The following is a 17,682-nucleotide window of genomic DNA, read 5'->3' as shown; positions in this document are numbered from 1 at the left end:
AAGTACTATGGACCTATTTGTCAAAGTGTTTTTAAATGCACAAAATAAAATACATAAGATTACAAAGGAAACCAATCATACTGAAATACAGTTAACAAGCAAAATATTTAAAAACCAAAAAAGGTTAAGAACCCTTGTCCTACAGCTTGAATAAAAACCCAAAGGATCTGCAATTCCACAATATAGAAAATGACTTGGAAAAAAAAAAAAAAAAAAAAAAAGGCTTGCAATCACAAAAAGTGACTCAAGAACCAGGAAAAGAATTCCTTAAAGTAACACAATTTAACCACCTCCACACTTTAAAAGTACATTATCACTGGAAAATTTCTCATTTTAAAGAATAGATATCATCCAAGCCTTTGGTCAACATACAGGAAGTTTGAAACTTGAAATAAGAAAAAAATCGTATAAAGTATTTGGCTATATTCCCATTTCCTGCTGCCATCTTAGAAAACCTTGTTATTCTATCACTGGATTTCCCACGACTGGAGTTTCCATTCTTTTCCCAAAAGCACTTACCTAAAGCTGTCCTGCTTACTAGGCTCAAAGAAAGTAAAGTTCAGAAGGTACTTGACAGTCAGGAAGGTACTCAGGGCTATTAGTACAAACATTCAACTATGTAATTAAACAGGCTCTTGTGGCCTTAGAATTTATTCAATATTAATTTTATTGTTTTTAATGGGAAAAGGACATTTTGGTAAATTGGGACCTGCCCTACTACAATGCCAAAAATCAATTCTGAACCCTGTATAATTTCTTACAGAGTTGGCTCATGCCTTTGGCAATTAGCTGGCAACAATGAGTCATCTGTCAGTAAACTAAGAGGATTATTTTTAGCTCTAATACCGTTGAAAAGTCCTCTAAGACTTGCCGATCCTTTTGATTGCTTTCCATATACCTCCAATCTGGCTGGTACAGGTAAGAGTGAAAATTTTGCAACAATGGGACCTTTTTTTCCATACTGATTGTCATGTCATCTTCCACAGTGTCCAGAGCTCGAAGAACCAGGTAAAATATGCACACAGCATTGCTGAGAAAAAAAAAAAGAGGTAGAAATATTTACATCTCAAGGTATTGACTGAAGAAATTTATCTACTAGGGCATTCCACAAGCTACAAAATATTTCAATGATATGTCATATATAATATTAACACTAGCATTTAAAACAGCAAATTAATGTATTCAAAACTCATAATATTTAAAAATAATTCTTTGTTTCAAAGAGATGGCTCTTGGGAGGGAGGTAGGAAAAGGGATACAATGGGGAAAGATGGGCAATATAAAAATAAAAAATAGCAATAAAAATCTGCGGTGGGGGTTGGGAGTGGGGACAGAAAGCAAATAAAACAACTGAGATTTCACCTTATATTCAAATAGGAAAAGACAATGAAAGACAAACTGTTAGTGTTGGGGTAGCTAGGTGGCACAGGGGATAGACCTTGGAGTAAGGAGGACCTGAGTTCAAATTCAACCTCAGATACTTGACACTTAAAGCTATAAACTGTTCCAATTCTTCTGGAAAATACTGTGAAATTATGCTAACCAAGTGAATAACTTCATTTAAGAATAGCTAATAGCTAATACTTACATAGCACTTACTATGTGCCAGGTACTGTGCTATGTGCTTTACAAATATTATCTCATTTGACCCTCACAACAATGTAGGGAGGTAAGTGCTGTTATTATCCCTATTTGATAATTGAGGAAACTAAGGCAAATACAGGTTAAGTGACTTGCCAGGTTACATAGCTACTAAGTATCTGAGGCTGGATTTGAAGTCTTCTCGACTCCAGGCCACATTCTGTCCACTTCAACACTTAGCTGCCTTCATACCCCCTGACTCAATGATTTTGCTACTGGTCATATGCCCCACAGCAATTAAAGAAAGAAAAAAAGGTTTCATACATACCAAATATTCATTCAGCACTTTTCGTGGTATACTATGTCCTATACCTATACATGGTACAGGAGAAAGAGTACCAGACTGGAGGGCTCAGAAGGCACAGATTTGAGCTCTGACACCACTACTGAGTACTTATATAATCTTGAGCAACTTGCTTAATCTGTCTCTGAGCTTTAGTTTGTGAAGTGGGGAAAATAATACTTACTCAACCTCCTTCCCATTGCGGCTATAGGTTCAGATGAGACAATGTATGTAAAGTAAAAACACTATGTAAATTCAACTCAATGAACATTTTTAAGGGCCTGGGGGGTGTCCCTTGCCTTTAAGACACTTGTAGACCTGCAGGGAGAAATCACCCCCACACCCCCCCAAACACACACACTCTCCCCTCTCTCTACAATAAAAAGACACCTTAAGTTTATAGAGGTGCCAAGTGCTACATAGGGTCTGAGGGAATAAAAGTTGTTACCAATTGAGAAAATCTGGGAAAGTTTTATGGAGGGGAAGGCATGTGAATTGTGCTTTCTTTCTTTCCATCTTTCTTTTTGTAGTTTAATATATTTTAATAGTAAACTTACAGGAACAGCACACAAGTCAGACATATTAAAAACAAGTACTTTCATGTAAAACAACTCAGAAAAGTATAGTAAATGGATAGAATCTACTGTATGATAAAAATGCTACAAACACCCTTCGGTTACCACCAATAAGAAATTTACTTGTTTAAAAAAAACCCAAATGTGGGCACTGTCCAGACAAAGTTAACACGTTTATTTATAATTGTTATAAAGTTGAATTGTTGAAACTTCTCATGGAAACATTTTTTGATTGCATTAATGCTTTATGTCCTTGCATTTATTCTCAAAATTTGCACATAAATGAAAATGGAAAAAAACTTACCAATACTTGATTTCTAACCCCCATTTTCCCCATTCACAATCATATGCTTAAGTACCTTTCGACCCCATGGGGGAAAATATCTAATGTTCAAAACTACCAATAACATGAAGAAGAGGTCTTTTTTTTTCTGTTTTGATAATGAAGAAAGTTTCCACATAGTGGAGTTTAAGCACATTCTCCACATATGCAGCATGCTGGCTATCTTTTGCCATGACTGTGACACTTGGTTTGGAAAGCATATAGGCAGGTAACCTCATATGGGCCAGCCAGAAAGGCTTCACTTGCCTCCTGAAAAGCACCAACTGCTGCATTCTGGAAGCACAGATTTGTTTTGAAGTCCTAAGCAATTCTATGTATCAAACACTACAAGAGAAGTTTATTAATCTTAAGTTAAGTGGGCTTCTGATAATGTCTGATTTCACAGAAAGTCACAGTACCCAGCATGTAATGATAAGGTTTCTTTACCCTTCCAGTAGAGGGACCACTCTTGTGAGAGGCTGCATTACCACCAGCAATTTCCTTGGGACGTGTCATGTTCTTGAAACTTCTTAAACATCCCTCCCCTCATACCTTTCCTTTTGGGCTTTCAATGAAATGGAAGAATTTCCAAGACAGAAGAAGAGAGAACACTTCAAGAATAACAACTAGGGCAAATAAAGGTTATCAAGGTGGGGAAATTACTAGGTCTCTAGAGAAGGGGTGGAATCATCCAGTTTGATTGAAGCATAGAGAAGATTAGAGCAGAATACTATGAAATTAAGGCTGGCTATGAAGAATATGGAAAAGCGTAGAACTTATACTAATTAACACAAAGTGAAATAAGCAAAACCAGGAAAACAATTCAAAAATGACTAAACGATGTAAATGGAAATAACAACAACCAAAAAATTTCAATGGTTTTATTTTATAATCACAAAGCATGTTCAGAAAAAGAGACAGGAAAATGGACATGTACCCTCTTCGCAGAGGTGAACATCAGAGGGAGTGGGGGTGGGAACCTTGCATATACTTAAAGATTAAATTGATCTAGTTTTAATGAACTGCTACTCCCTCCTCCCTCTTTCTTTTTTACTCCTTGTTCCTCTCTGGGGAGAAGGAGATGGAATATTATGGTAATGAGGGTGAAATTAAAACAAAATATATCAATTAAAATTTAAAAGAGTGGAGCAAGAGAGAAGGAAAATAAGTAAATTACAAAAAAGAAATGTCTGTAAAAGTAGAAGGCCAGATTCGAAGGTCTATGAATGCCTGACAAAGGAGGAAACATTTTACTTAGTAGCTGATAGGGAGGCTTTGAGCAAATAACAAATTAAATCTATGCAAAAGCAAAGTAGTCTGGTGTGTAAAGGAATGGCTGGAAAGGGAAAAAGATAAAAGTGGGAATATCTTTTAAGAGACTATTGCATTAGTTCAAGTGGATGATGAGGTATTGAGAGGTTTCTGAAGTGCCTTCTGAAGCAAGGATTCACTAATGTTCAGTTTTGAAAAACTGGTAATCTATGTATAATAGGTATGAATAACTTTCAGCTAACCAAAATATTAATTTAGAATGTAAACTCCTTTAAGACAGAGCCTGTTTTCTTTTTCTTTTGCAGCCTCAGTGTAGACAGAGTGCTCTATACATTATACCCCATTAAGGAGGGAAGGAATTTGATATGATTTTCAAACATGTATGTTAATATTAAAGAAATATACTCATATGACTCAAAGACAAATCATAAAAAGCACCCCCCCTCAAAAAGGCAGTTAAGTCCTTCAACAGTAAACTTCTTTTTTCATGAGTTGTGTTTGGTTTACCATTCAGCACATCTTATATATTAAGAATCAGATTACAGAGAAAGATTTCAAACTGAACAAAAGATAAATAAACTTTGGATATCACACATTCAAGGTCAGGAGTGCCTCCTGGCTTACAGCCCCCCACCTTTACATGCAACAACACCCTCTGACTGATAACCATGTGAAAATTTACAATCCACCTAAAGTTTTCTTTGTAATTAACTGTACCTGTATTAGTTTTCCTTATTCATGTGTATTGATTCTAACTAATAACTGGCTGTTATCACTATCCCCACACAATTAGTTATATTTAACTAAAAAGAAATATACACAGGGCTAGCATACAAAATGTTACAAATACTCTGCAGTCAAGAAAATGAGACATAAAGGGATTTTAGTTTAAACACTGAGCATGCACACAGAGGCACTGACCAAAAAAAATTAACTTACAAAACCTGCAGGAATAAAATTGCCACTGCCCTCTAAAAGTGAACTATGCTAGTCTCCTTTTCAAACTTCATTAAATGTCAAGGTGCCTCAAGGTGCATTCCTATGAAAAATGTGGAAATTTCAACTCTGGACACTTTTATATGGGTTGGCAAATAATCTAGACAAGACACGTTGCACAAAAGAAGGAATATTAGGCTGCATTCAAGTCAACTCTTCACAACAACCTCAGTTCTATCTTACATAAATGAGATGAGTCAACTACCCCATAAAGGAGGTTCTCCTTCCAAGAAGTACACAGTAGCTGATAGTACTCACCGAAGCTCGCTATCAAGTGCCTGGATAACTGCTGCAAAGCTGCGGCTGGTCTGGTTCAAGTACTTGTAACAAGTTTTCAGGCCATCGCTGAGAGTGTCCTGTGGACAGAGAAGACAGGTGGAGGTGGAGGTGGAGGTGGAGGTGGAGGTAGAACTTGAAGAGGCACGGTGCTGGGGCAGGCGAGAGATAGCAGGGGGCCAATAATACACTCCTTCCCCTCTGCACCAATCCCTACTAGTAGTCCAGGGGAAGAAGGCAAAGACATAACAGCGCTGGGAGTTCCCAACCCCTATCCCAGAAGCCCTGGGTGCTGCTGCAGGAGTCAGCCCCATCGTGAGCTTGAAAAGGGCCCCAGCCTTGGTGCAGCAGGCAGCAGCCATGGGAGGTGGGGTTCAGTGCAGAGGCAGTCAGGAGTTCCTTTCCATGGCTCCAGGATAGAGGATCGACAGACTAGGAATACGGCGGTATTGACTTCCTGGCCCCAAAACAAACACACACTCCCCAGTTGCAGCCAGATAAACAGCCAAAAGGCCTGGGACACCCACTTCCACTCCATGCTCCGCCCCCACACGTGGAATAACAAGTGCCCACTTCCTTAACCCCTTAAAACCCACTGAAGGACCTAGCACTCCTAGTTCCTTTCACTTTAAACTTTAACACTTACCTCCTTATTAAAAATTCACAGATTTAGAGAATTTGATGGGTCCGTATAGATATTTATCTAATCCAACTTCCTTTACACAAAAGGAAACTGAGAACCAGAATAGGTGAGTTTTTGCTGAGGGTCACATATTTGGACACAGGTCTCACAACTTCAAAACAAGTGTTAATTCTATGGTACACCATGCTGTTATTCTCATTAAAAAAAAAATAACACCATGTGTTATTCTCAAAAAGTTCAGTATTTCTTGAATAATCTATTTCCTTAAGCCTAGATACTACAGCTGCTACTCCCTACAAAATAAGACTTGAACTTATCAGAAAGCTGGATATTCCTGTTATAGTACTTGACTACCTTCCCTTTTTGACTACAATTCAGGCTGGTAGCTCACTAGACTATTTATCCTCCCTCAATAAGAAATAAGGGGCAGCTAGGTGGTACAGTGGATAGAGTGCCAGGCTCAAAGTCAGGAAGACTAATCTTCCTGAATTCAAATGTGGCCTCAGACACTTACTAGCTATGTGACCCTGGGCAAGTCACTCATCCTTGTTTGCTTCAATTTCCTCATCTGTAAATGAGTTGGAGAAGGAAATGGCAAACTACTCTAGTATCTTTGCCAAGAAAATCTCAAATGAGGTCCCTAAGAGTCAGACACGAGTAAATAACAAAAAGAAAAGAATAAAGGTAAATTGTACAAAAGAAAAAGTATTATCTACCAATTTTTCTGATGTAAATATAATGGGGGGGGGAGAAATCTGATAAGAATTTCAAACCAACTTCCCTAACTGCTCAAGCTAAATGTTTTCCTAGCAAAAATTAAGACTGGGAGATATGTGTGTGTATGTATGTATGTATGTATGTATGTATGTATATATATACACATATATATATATTAAAAAGTACACACACACATTTTTAAAGTAACTTTAGTCTTAGAATACTTAAAAAATTCCAGGAATCAACTATTTCCGTCTCATATCTAAGGAGCAAAGAAGAATGAATAGAAAGGGTAGGAATGTTAATGAAATCAACTTCTGTTTCACTTAAAAAATCAGCTTGATAACACTTTCCTATAAACAAATTAACATTAGCCTTCATTTTTTGACATTAGCTTTCATTTTTATTTTAATAGTAAATTCACCTATTCCTTAACTCTATCTAGTTATTCATGCTCTGACTGAATCCAAATGACCATATCTAAAAACCACTTTCTTATAGAAGGCTGTACTTTTCCTTATACCATATTTTAATACATCTTGCATCTCCAGAACTAGGGACAGAAGTTATCTCCCTTCCTGTATCTCTTATACCCCTACTCTTTCCCCCTTATTTTCAGTAGGATCATAGGAAGTAAGAGACAGATGAACTTTAGAGATGATCTTATTTTAGAGATAAAAGAAACCGAGACCCAGAGATGCTGTGCAACTTGCCCAAGATCACACAGGTAGTAAATTACTAAGAATTTGAACCCAACTCAAGGCTCCAAATCCATTGCTCATCATGCAAAGTAAACAAGCAAAACCAGGAGAACACTGTACACACAGTAACAGCAATATTTTAAGGACGATCAACTGTGATTTCAAAAGAAAACCTAAGACAAATCCAAAGGACTCAAGATGAGAAATGCTATCCATATCCATAGAGAGAAATGATATATATAATACTCTGAAAGCAGACTGAAACATGCCTTAAAATTTTCCTCATTTTTTGACTGTATTTTCTTTTGCAACATGGCTAATATAGAAATGTTTTGCATGATTTCACATGTATAATCAATATCAAATTGCTTGCCTTCTAAGGTGGGGGGAAAGGTAGGAGGGAGAAAACGTGTAACTCAAAATTAAAAAAAAAAATGAATGCTAAAATTTTTTCCATATAATTGGGAAATATTTAATGAAATAAATGAAAAAATATTTAAAATAAAATCCAAATTCATTGTTCATTCAACTACATAGGGATGGATTTCATCTTGTCTATAATGTCTTATTAAAAGACCACGGATAAGATGATTTGAAAACACTGATTAAAATAGTGCTGACAAAAACTTAACAGAAGCTGTACTATATTTGGAACTATATGAATCCAACTACAAAACATTCTCTGCAGAAATAAAGACAGACCTAAGTAACTGTAAAAACATTAATTATTCACAATTATGCAAAGTCAATATTATACAAATGACTATCTAAATTTATTTATTCATTGCTGTACTAATGAACCTACCAAAAGAATTATTTTATAGAACTAGAAAAAATAATGAAATCCATATGAAGGAACAGAAGGTCAACAATCTCGGTAACTGTGGGGGTAAAAAAAAAGTGGGAAATAAGGGGCTATATCAGTACCAGATCTTAAAGTGTACTACAAAGCATCAAAGCAATTTGGTCCTAATTGATAAACAATTTATAGAAGTAAACACCAAGTAGCATAGTGTTAAATAAACCTAAAGACTGGGGTAGCCAGGTGGCACAATGGATACAGCCTCCAGCCTTGGAGTCAGGAGGACCTGAGTTCAAATCCGGCCTCAGACACTTGACACTTATTAGCTGTGTGACCCTGGGCAAATCACTTAACCACAACTGCCTCACCAAAAAGCAAAGAAAAATAAAATAAACCTAAAGACTTAGTTCCTGGAGGAAAGATTCACTGTCTGACAAAAACTGCGGGGAAAAAACTGGGCATCAGTCTGGAAGAAAATAGGCATAGACCAACAGCTCATAGCATATACTAAGATAAGCTCCAAATGGATACATGACAGATGTAAAAGATCATATTATTAACAAATTAGTGGAGCAAGAAGAAATTACCTTTCAGATCTGTGGAGAAAGGCAGAGATCATGATTAAGCAACTGACAGTGAGGATCACAAAAAATAAAACGGTAAATTCTGATTGTGTAAAATTTAAAATTTTTGTACAATCAATAAACATTTTATTAAGTACCTACTACGTACCAAGCATTGTGCTAAGGGCTGGGTTACAAAGAAAGGCAAAAAGTCCCTACTCACAAGATCATAATCTAATGGGAGAGAAGACTGCAAACAACTATGCACAAACAAGATACAGACAAGATACATTGAAGATAATCTACAAAAGAAAGGTACCAGCATTAAGGGGGATCTGGAAAGGATTTTTGCAAAAAGTAGGATTTTAGCTAGGACTTGAAGGAAGTCAGAAAAGCCAGGGAAGTCAGGAAACAAGAAGAGAGAGAATTCTAGGCATGTGGACAGAGGGGAATACAGGAGTAAAAAAATACTCAAAGTTGAGAATATGAAAGAATAAGAGGAATAGCAAGCCAGGAGATCAAAGTCACCAGAAGGGCACTGAATTCCAAATAGAATATTTTATATTTGATTCTGGAGGGGATAGGGAACCAACAGAATTTACTGAGTAAGGGGGAGACAAGCGGGTGATGTGGTGAGACTTGCCTTTAGGAAGATTACTTTGGAAACTGTGTGAAGGATAGCCTGGAGGAGGCAGAGAACTGAGGCAGGGGAGACCAATCAGAAGGCTGCTTTGATAATCCAGCTGTGAGATGATGAGGGCCTGAACTAGGGTAGTGACAATGTCAGAGGGGATAAAACAGAGAATATAAGTTTCAAAGATAAAATTGATAGGCCTTGGTAATACGTTGAATATGGCAAAGTGAAAGTGAGTGAGAAGTCAAGGATAACACCTAGGTTTCCAGCCTGGGTGATCAGGAAGGTGATATATCCCCTAATTACAAAGTTATGAAGAAGAGAAAGTTTGGGAGGAAAAATAAGGAGTTCAATTTTGGACATGGTGAGTTTAAATTATCTATGGGACACCTAGTTCCGAATGTCTAAAATAGCTGAGAGATGCAAGAGTAGAGGTCAGAAGAAAGGTTAGGGCTAGATAAGAAAATAAATTCAATGAGGCTAATATTAGAAAGGAAAATAGTCAACAGGGTAAAAAAACTGTCCAAATTTCTCTGATAAAAGTCTTATTTCCAAAATATATAGGGAACTGACTCAAATGTATAATATGAAATACTCCCTAACTGATAAACGGTCAAAGGATGTGAACAGGCAGTTTTCAAAGGAAGAAATCCAAGTTAACAATAGACAAATAAAAATGCTCCAAATCACAAATAATTAGAGAAATATAAATTAAAGCAACTCTGAGATTCCAACTGATACACACTGAATTAGCAAAGCTGACAAAAATGGAAAATGACAAATCCTGGAGGGACCACAGCAAAACAAGTATATTAATGCACTGTTGGTGGAGCTGTGAAATAATCTAACCCTTCTGGAAAAGAATTTGAAATTATGAGAGAAAATTCTCTGAACTATTCCTATCCTTTGACCAATGATCTCACTATTGAGCATATACCCCAAGCAAAGAGATCAAAGAAAGAAAAGCTCTTTATATACCAGAATAGTCATGGAAGCACTTTTTGAGGTTAAAAAATAAAAACAGGGGCAGCTAGGTGGCATAGTGGTGGATAGAGCACCTGCCCTGAAGTCAGGAGGACCTGAGTTCAAATGTGACCTCAGACCAAACACTTGACACGTACTAGCTGTGTGACCCTGGGCAAGTCACTTAACCCCGACGGCCTCACTTAAAAAAAAACCAAAAAACAAAAAACTAAACTAAAGAGGGTGCTCATTGTGTGAGGAATAACTGATAAAATGAAGGCTTTATATGAATATAATTAAATATTTTTGTGCAGCAAGAAATGAAAAATATGGGAAATTCTGAGAAACATGGAAAAATCTTTATGAAATTATGAAAAGCAAAATAAGGAGAACCGAAAAAAAAAAAGATCAATATATAGAATGGCTACAATAACATAAGAATCTCTAAAAGGAAGTTAAGATTGAATAAATGCAAAACTACAGTAGGTCTTTGAGAACAAATAATGATGATGATAGCAGCTAGAATTTACATGGTACTTTAGTGTTTACAATGTACTGAAGATGTTATCTAATTTGATCCTCACATTTCTATGAGGTAGGTGCTAAAAACAGATCTATACTTTCACTGTAGAAAGATGGGAGGTTTCTAGGACTAAATATTATATACATCAGACAAGATTTCTGTATCAGAAAATAAAAAGAGCAAAAGACCTCTCTATTAAAGCTCTGATAGTTTCACTGCTTAAAAATGTAGATAGCACACTGAATGTAATTCTAAAAATTTTCTATGAAGAGAACATTTTAAATACAATAAGGATGACATGCTCCTTTTTGTAGACAATACTGTACCAATTGCTTCAGTGTCCCAGAACATCATAAGGATTCTTCATTGAGATCCACAGCCACCTAAGAAACTGGTATGGCAATCCATATAGAAAAAACAAAGTGGAAAAGTAATGGATATTGTCCAGATAATGAAATACAACTGGATAGGAAACCAACATTACATTTGTCTTCAGGCAAGCATTGTAGATGAACAATGAGATAGGCTCAGAATGGAACAAGAGAAGAACAGACTGGACTGCATTTGGAAAACAAAGAATGTTCTCAAGGATAGTATGATGCTCACTGTTACCAAAGCCTGTCTTTCTAATTCCAATAATCCCCCCAGTGATGAACTAATGGCTGCAAATCAAGAAACACCAAAAGTTTTAAAGAATCAAAATTGTAGGTCATCCAAATGGCAGTAGACAACATCAAAGAAGTGGAACAAAAGACTTCATGGCAACATTACGACTAGAAAACAAGGTGGTGTGTGTGGTCGTGTAGTGACAGAGATGGAGAGACATCTTCGGAATATTGTTTGTCCTTCGTTTTCAGAGGACCAATGACATCATAGAGTGATATCTTGACTCATTCAAGAAATGGATTTAAGTGAGGCAGAATCACACAGTCTCTCTGTGCCTCACGCTTTCAGTCATTGAAGTCCAGTGGCAAGACAAAAGTCAAGATGACTAGCAATGGCTGGGGATGCTGTGGATGACCCTGGCATCTCTGATGCCTTGACCACGCTCTAAGGGCTCCAGAGCACCTGCTTCAGCAGCCTTCATCGCTGTTGGAACAAATTGTTTTCATATGCCCATTCCAGCAGGGGAAGTCTTCACGTGGTTGGGGTAGACATCCCTCTATTAGAACGCACTGACCAATTTGAGGCCCCCTGGTTATCTTCAACCTGGTTTAGCCTGTCTGTCGAAACAGTTTGCCAAAGCGTGTTCACATGCTACAGCTTCTTGGAGCCATGGGTGAGAGTGGAGTGCCAGGTAGACAACAAAGGTGGATAAGCAGCCCTGAAAAGGGTTCAGCAAACCCTCACACCAGAGGTGCTAGTCCTCCTTGAACACTTACCAGAAAACCTCCAGTGCCTTGGACAAGAACCACAAAGTATGAAAAGGAGTAGAAGCACAAGTGGAAGGAGTTAGCTACACTGATGATCCATCAGAAAGCATGAAAATAAGCAGCAGCCTAACTGTGGTCACCATTTAATGGACCATTGCCAACAAGTGAAACTTTTATTTTGGAGAAAAGGACCCTTTTGTTATAAAAGTAAAAAATCTGCAAAATCTGTTTTTGAAGTATAGGTTTTTGACAGATCATCTAATGTCAGTCACCTATTCATTCAAATACTTACAAAGTAATATGGATTTACCTCCAAGGCTCTGTTCTAGGCCCTCTTGTCTCTACCCTTTTGGCAGCATCAGCAGCCCAAAGTAGTTCAGTTACTATTTCCGTATAGATTACTATCAGACTTATATATCCAGCCCTAGTTTCTCTCCTGAGCTCCAGTCCCATATCACTAATTACCTACTGAATATCTCCCCCTATTCTTTCTTATACGTTCTCAATTTCTGTTAAGGGTACCAATATCTTTCTAGTCACTCAGGATTGCAAACTGAGTCATTCTTAACTCTTTGTTCACCCTATATGAGGGGAAAGTATTTTAAGGAGCAGAAACTAAGTAAAGAATATAGTTTGGTAAACTTTCCCATTAATAACAAACTGCCTCAGTAATAACGCTTATCCTGCAATCTTCCTGTCTCTAGCACTGCTCTCCAGAGGTTAAGCATTTCTCAAGGATTCCTTGATAAGCATCCATTTTTATGGCTTTAAACACTCCAATATCATTAACTCCCAACTCTCACCTCACATCTCAAATTCAACAACACAACAGTATCTTTTCTCCCAAGTCCTACCCTTGTTCTAAACTGTCCTATGAAAGGAACATCAACCTTTCAGTCACCCAGATTCACAACCTCTATTTACTCTCTCAATCACTCCACTTATCCAATCTGTTGCCAAATGTTGTTTCTGCTTTCACATCTCTTCTCTGCTATGTCCTCTTTTCTCTACTCACAAAGTGGGCACCATGGTTCAAGCCTCATAATCTTTTGTTAGACGATTACAATAATTTTCTAATAGATCTCCTTGCCTCAAGTTCCTTCCCCATTTCAATTCATTTTCCATTCAGCTGCCAAAGTAAATTTTCTTAAATTCAGGTCTGATCATATTACATATACTCTGTGTCAAAAATGAACCCCTTTGTTTGGTATTTAAAGCTCTTCATAACCTGGCACCTACTTTCCCTATCTTCTTACATTCTCCTGCCCTCCTTAGATTCTACTACCTCCTAATAACTGGCCTACTTGCAGTTCCTTGAACATAACGTTCCATACCCTATCTAAGTGACTTTTCACAGTCTGCTCCTTGTGCCTGGGAGGTACTCTTTATTAACCTCCCCCTCTTAGATCACTGGCTTCCTTTAAGGCTCATTTCAAGCTCTGTTTAATCTAGGAGGTACCCAGCTGCCAGTGCCATACTCTCTGGGGTTAGCTTCTATTTACTTTGCATTTATCTTATATGTTATGTTTTATATATGTGGTCTTCCCCACTAGCATGAAAGAGCCTCAAAAACAAAGACTGTTTTTGCTTTTCCTTTCGCATTCCATTGTATAGCACTATGCCTGGTACACAGTTAAGTGCTTAACACTTGACCAGTTGTTTTCATCATTATCACTCCCCATCTGGCAACTTTTTGTTGCTTTGCTTACCACATCAATTTCAAAATCTTCCACCTTCCATTCATGTTCTATGAGCTTCCTCAGGGTTCCCAGGGCTGTTCCTCAAAAACCCAGGTGGTATCCATATCTTTTCACAAACGGACCAAGATCAATCCCACTTCCATGTTTTTTCTCATGCTCTTAATGGAATGACCCTTGCCCTTGCCCTCCTCTCCAACAATCCAAATTTTGCCCAACTTTCAAGGTTCAAATAAAAACTAGCCCTCTAAAATCTGCTTAGTATTTCCCTCACTTTTTTTTTTTGGTTAGGCAATGGGGTTAAGTGACTTGCCCAGGGTCACAGAGCTAGTAAGTGTTATGTGTCTGAGGATGTATTTGAACTCAGGTCTCCCTGAATCCAGGGCCAGTGATCTATCCGCTGAGCCACCTAGCTGCCCCATTTCCCTCACTTTTAATTCATTAGGTAATCCTAATCTTTACCACTCAACCTTGCAATTTCTTAATTTGTGGTTTAACAAAGTAAATGGCTGTTTCTGGTGAATAACTCTAGAAGGAAACTCCTAAAGGACAAATGTTTCCTTGTATTTCTTTTGTTCTGGACAATCTTCTGCTAAAGTTCATTTGACTGTGACAGACTTTTCAAAAAAATTCCTGTAGAAACCTAAGCTAGTATCTCCAGGCTTCAAGAGCGACTCTCTAGCCTTTCAAAAGCAAATTCTCTCAAATGCCCAGTTCTGGACATCCTCAAATCTACCCTTTCATCTTACGGAAGATGGGGGAAACAGAGAGAAAAGAAGATTTACCCAAGATCACACAGCTGGTGACCAATCCCTTACTACAACCCAATTCTTCGACTAATTCATAGGAAATAGTTCTCTTTTCACGCTCCAGTATCAGGGCAAGAGCCCTGAACCTGGCAGCTTAGTATTTAGAGGTGAAAGAGATTTAGAAATTAACTGGTTAAATATTGAAAACTGTCTTTACATTAACTGGAAAAAATAAAATACTATTAAATTTTTGAAAAGGATGTAAAAGAAAAAAAAATAACTGGCTCATACTATTTATTTTGCAAAGGAGGAAACTGTCACCCTGAGTTAACATTCAGAAGAGCCTGTATTAGAAAAACCGGACTTAAATTCATTTACAAGGCTTTTTTCCACTTTATCTGATGTTTTTGTTTTTTCAATTTCACTTTGAAATTTCATTTTATCATGAATTTTGCCTCTGCTACATTGACCCTGGACAAGAGTTCTGGATATGAAGTCAGGACCTGGCTTCAAAACTTCGTGACCTCACCTGTACAATGAGGGTGGTTGACCTTGAGTCTGAGGTCCCCATGATCCTATGACTAGATGATTCTGAAAATCTCCCCAGCTCTACGATGCCTACTATTTCCCCTCTTGGTAAAATGGGGTGGGGGATGTAGAGGCTGAGGGTAACTGGAATTAAATGATCTCCAAATTCCTTTCCATCTACGAAAACTAGGAACCCACTACAATCAGAATTTATTCAGCGCCTACTACGCCCCAGGGATTATGTTGGGGGCGGAGGGGGAGGGGCGGCACCGCTGGATGTGCACAATAAGCACCTTGGGAGGAGCTGCAGAGGATCATTCACCTGTCCCAGGCTGGAGGCGGGCTGACAGCCCGAAGGGGCTCCAGACTAGAGGGCTGGTCTGCGGTGAGGAAGAGGAGGAGGAGGGAGGGGGAGGGCGCGCATCGGACCCGGGCTGCGGCCCGGCGGGGGCCTCGGGCGACGCCCCACTCACCTGGTCCAATTTGGGCATCACCTTCCTGGCTCCCCCCATCTTGAACCACAGGAGGTTGTAAAGCTCCTCCGGGTGCCCCAGCAGCTCCACGAACTCCATGTCGGGGCTGCCGACGGGCTCCTCTTCCAGTCAGTCAGTCAGTCAGTCAGCCTAACAGCCTGCTTCCCTTCCCTTCCTTGGTTACCGCCGGCGCCGTGACTGACAGGCTACTAACACACTGAAACCAAAGGGGCGGAGCCCCGAGAAATGAACGGCGGGCGGAGGAGGTTCGAAGTCGTTAGTCACGCCCCTTCCATCACCACGCCACCAACCGGTGCCTGAAGCTCGAGATACCGCCCCCTCCCGAGAGCGCAGGGTGGAAGGACGCGTGTTCATTGGCTCATGCTGCTCGCACCAGGAAGACGCTAGCCAATAGGCAAACCGGACGAGTCTGGTGTGACGGGCTCCTTCCCGAAGCCCATTGGACGACCGGCTTGGGCTTCCATACCGAGGCCTCTGGGCTCCTACCTCTGAACTCCTGGGAGTCTGAAGAGCGGAAGAAGGGCGGGGCATTCGGGCCAGAGGCTGGGGTGTGGGTGGAACTGTACGAAGGTGCCGGGTGTTGGATGGCGAGTTGACCCGGAGCTCTAGGTAGCGGGCTGGGTTCGGATCCCTCCCCACCCCCTGGCCTTGGCTCCGCCCGCCAAGTAAGCCGGTTCGGGCTGCCCGAAGAACGGCGCTAAAGCTCCTCTTTCCCAGGGTGAGGGCGTTAACGAGTTCCCGGCCCCCTCTTTTCCCGGGGTGATGACGGGGGTGGGACGTCCGAATCAGGACCGCCCTGAGCCGGGCCTCGGGGTAACCCTGAACCTCTGAAAGCTGGAGCGATTTCCCAGCCTGCCGCCGGTTGTTGCTCAATGGTGATGCTCCCCCAGCCCCCTCCCTGCCTTTCCCCGCACTGCCGCTACGTAATGCATCGGTGGAGCGATGAGCACCGCCGTTCGTGGCCAGTGTCTCCAGGCAGCCCCGAGTCACGCGGCATTGATTCAGCTCCCGCTAGGAGTCGGAACGGTGACTGCTGGGTGCCGCGGGAGACAAAAGCCCAAAATCAACACGGGCCCGGCCCTCAAAGGCAGTATGTGAGGGGAGACGTAGGCATAGCAGTAGAGGCCAAATGGGTATAAACGAAATCTGTTTTTTTAAATACTTGTTACCTTTTGTTTTCACGTCTAGATTCGACCCTGTAGCCCTTCTCTAGCCCCTCCCGGAGAGCCATCTCTCATAACAAAGACTTCTTTAAAAGGAAAAAAAATCTAAAATTATATGCAATGTTCCATACCCGTGGACTCTTCTCATATCTCTTATTTGCAGTCAAAATTATTCTGTGTGCTTTCTTTGAAATACTTTTTTGTTGTTTTGCGATGGTTCTTAACATTTACGCTGTAGTTTCTGTATATGTTGTTTTCTTGGCTTTGCTTACTTCACTGTGCATCAGTTCATAGAGATCCTTCCATGCCTCTCTGTATTCATCACATACATAATTTCTTACAGCATAATATAATATTCCATTACATTCACAGTACCACAATTTGTTTAGTCATTACTTAATCCATGGGCATCTATCTACTTTGTTTCTAGTTTTCTGGCATTTTTTTTTTAATGAAAATCCCAGCAGAGGCCACTTCCTCAGCGCAGACGGCCAATTGCTGTTAAATTTCTAGTATTAAAAAGTTCCCTAGTACACTGAAAGGTTGTGATTTGCCAAGAGTCATGTTGGGGATTGCAGGTAGGATTTGAACTGATTTTCTTATTCCAAGACTAGCCGTCAAGCCACTAAAGTGTATGTGTGTATTCATATACATTCTTTATATATTTATATATAAATTGTTCATATGTATATATGTATGTATACAAATGTGTTTTTCTATATATATTTAATTTGAACAGATTATGTACAATGTGCATATATGCAAAA

At 39.4% G+C, this 17,682-nt stretch overlaps 1 protein-coding gene across 2 annotated transcripts in view; it reads right to left on the bottom strand.

The window, feature by feature from the left end:
* The window catches only part of FDFT1 (farnesyl-diphosphate farnesyltransferase 1), a 36,139-nt gene extending 20,182 nt beyond the window's left edge, over nt 1-15,957 (bottom strand). The window contains exons 1-3 of one of the 2 annotated variants that reach the window (XM_027840300.1): nt 15,732-15,957; nt 5,348-5,445; nt 847-1,030 (exon numbers count right to left, since the gene is read on the bottom strand). In XM_027840300.1, coding sequence (XP_027696101.1) covers nt 847-1,030; nt 5,348-5,445; nt 15,732-15,830 — 381 coding nt within the window. In that variant the 5' untranslated portion in view covers nt 15,831-15,957. Of the gene's footprint in view, nt 1-846; nt 1,031-5,347; nt 5,855-15,731 lie in introns of those variants that run through there. The other variant, XM_027840298.1, reaches the window with a different exon arrangement.
* Between the last annotated feature and the right edge of the window lie 1,725 nt (nt 15,958-17,682).

This window comes from Vombatus ursinus, unplaced genomic scaffold (genome assembly GCF_900497805.2).
Source record: "Vombatus ursinus unplaced genomic scaffold, bare-nosed wombat genome assembly UNPS02014841.1, whole genome shotgun sequence".
NCBI lineage: Eukaryota > Metazoa > Chordata > Mammalia > Diprotodontia > Vombatidae > Vombatus > Vombatus ursinus.
Note: the sequence above shows the minus strand (reverse complement) of the source record. Positions and strands in the feature narration are given on the sequence as shown.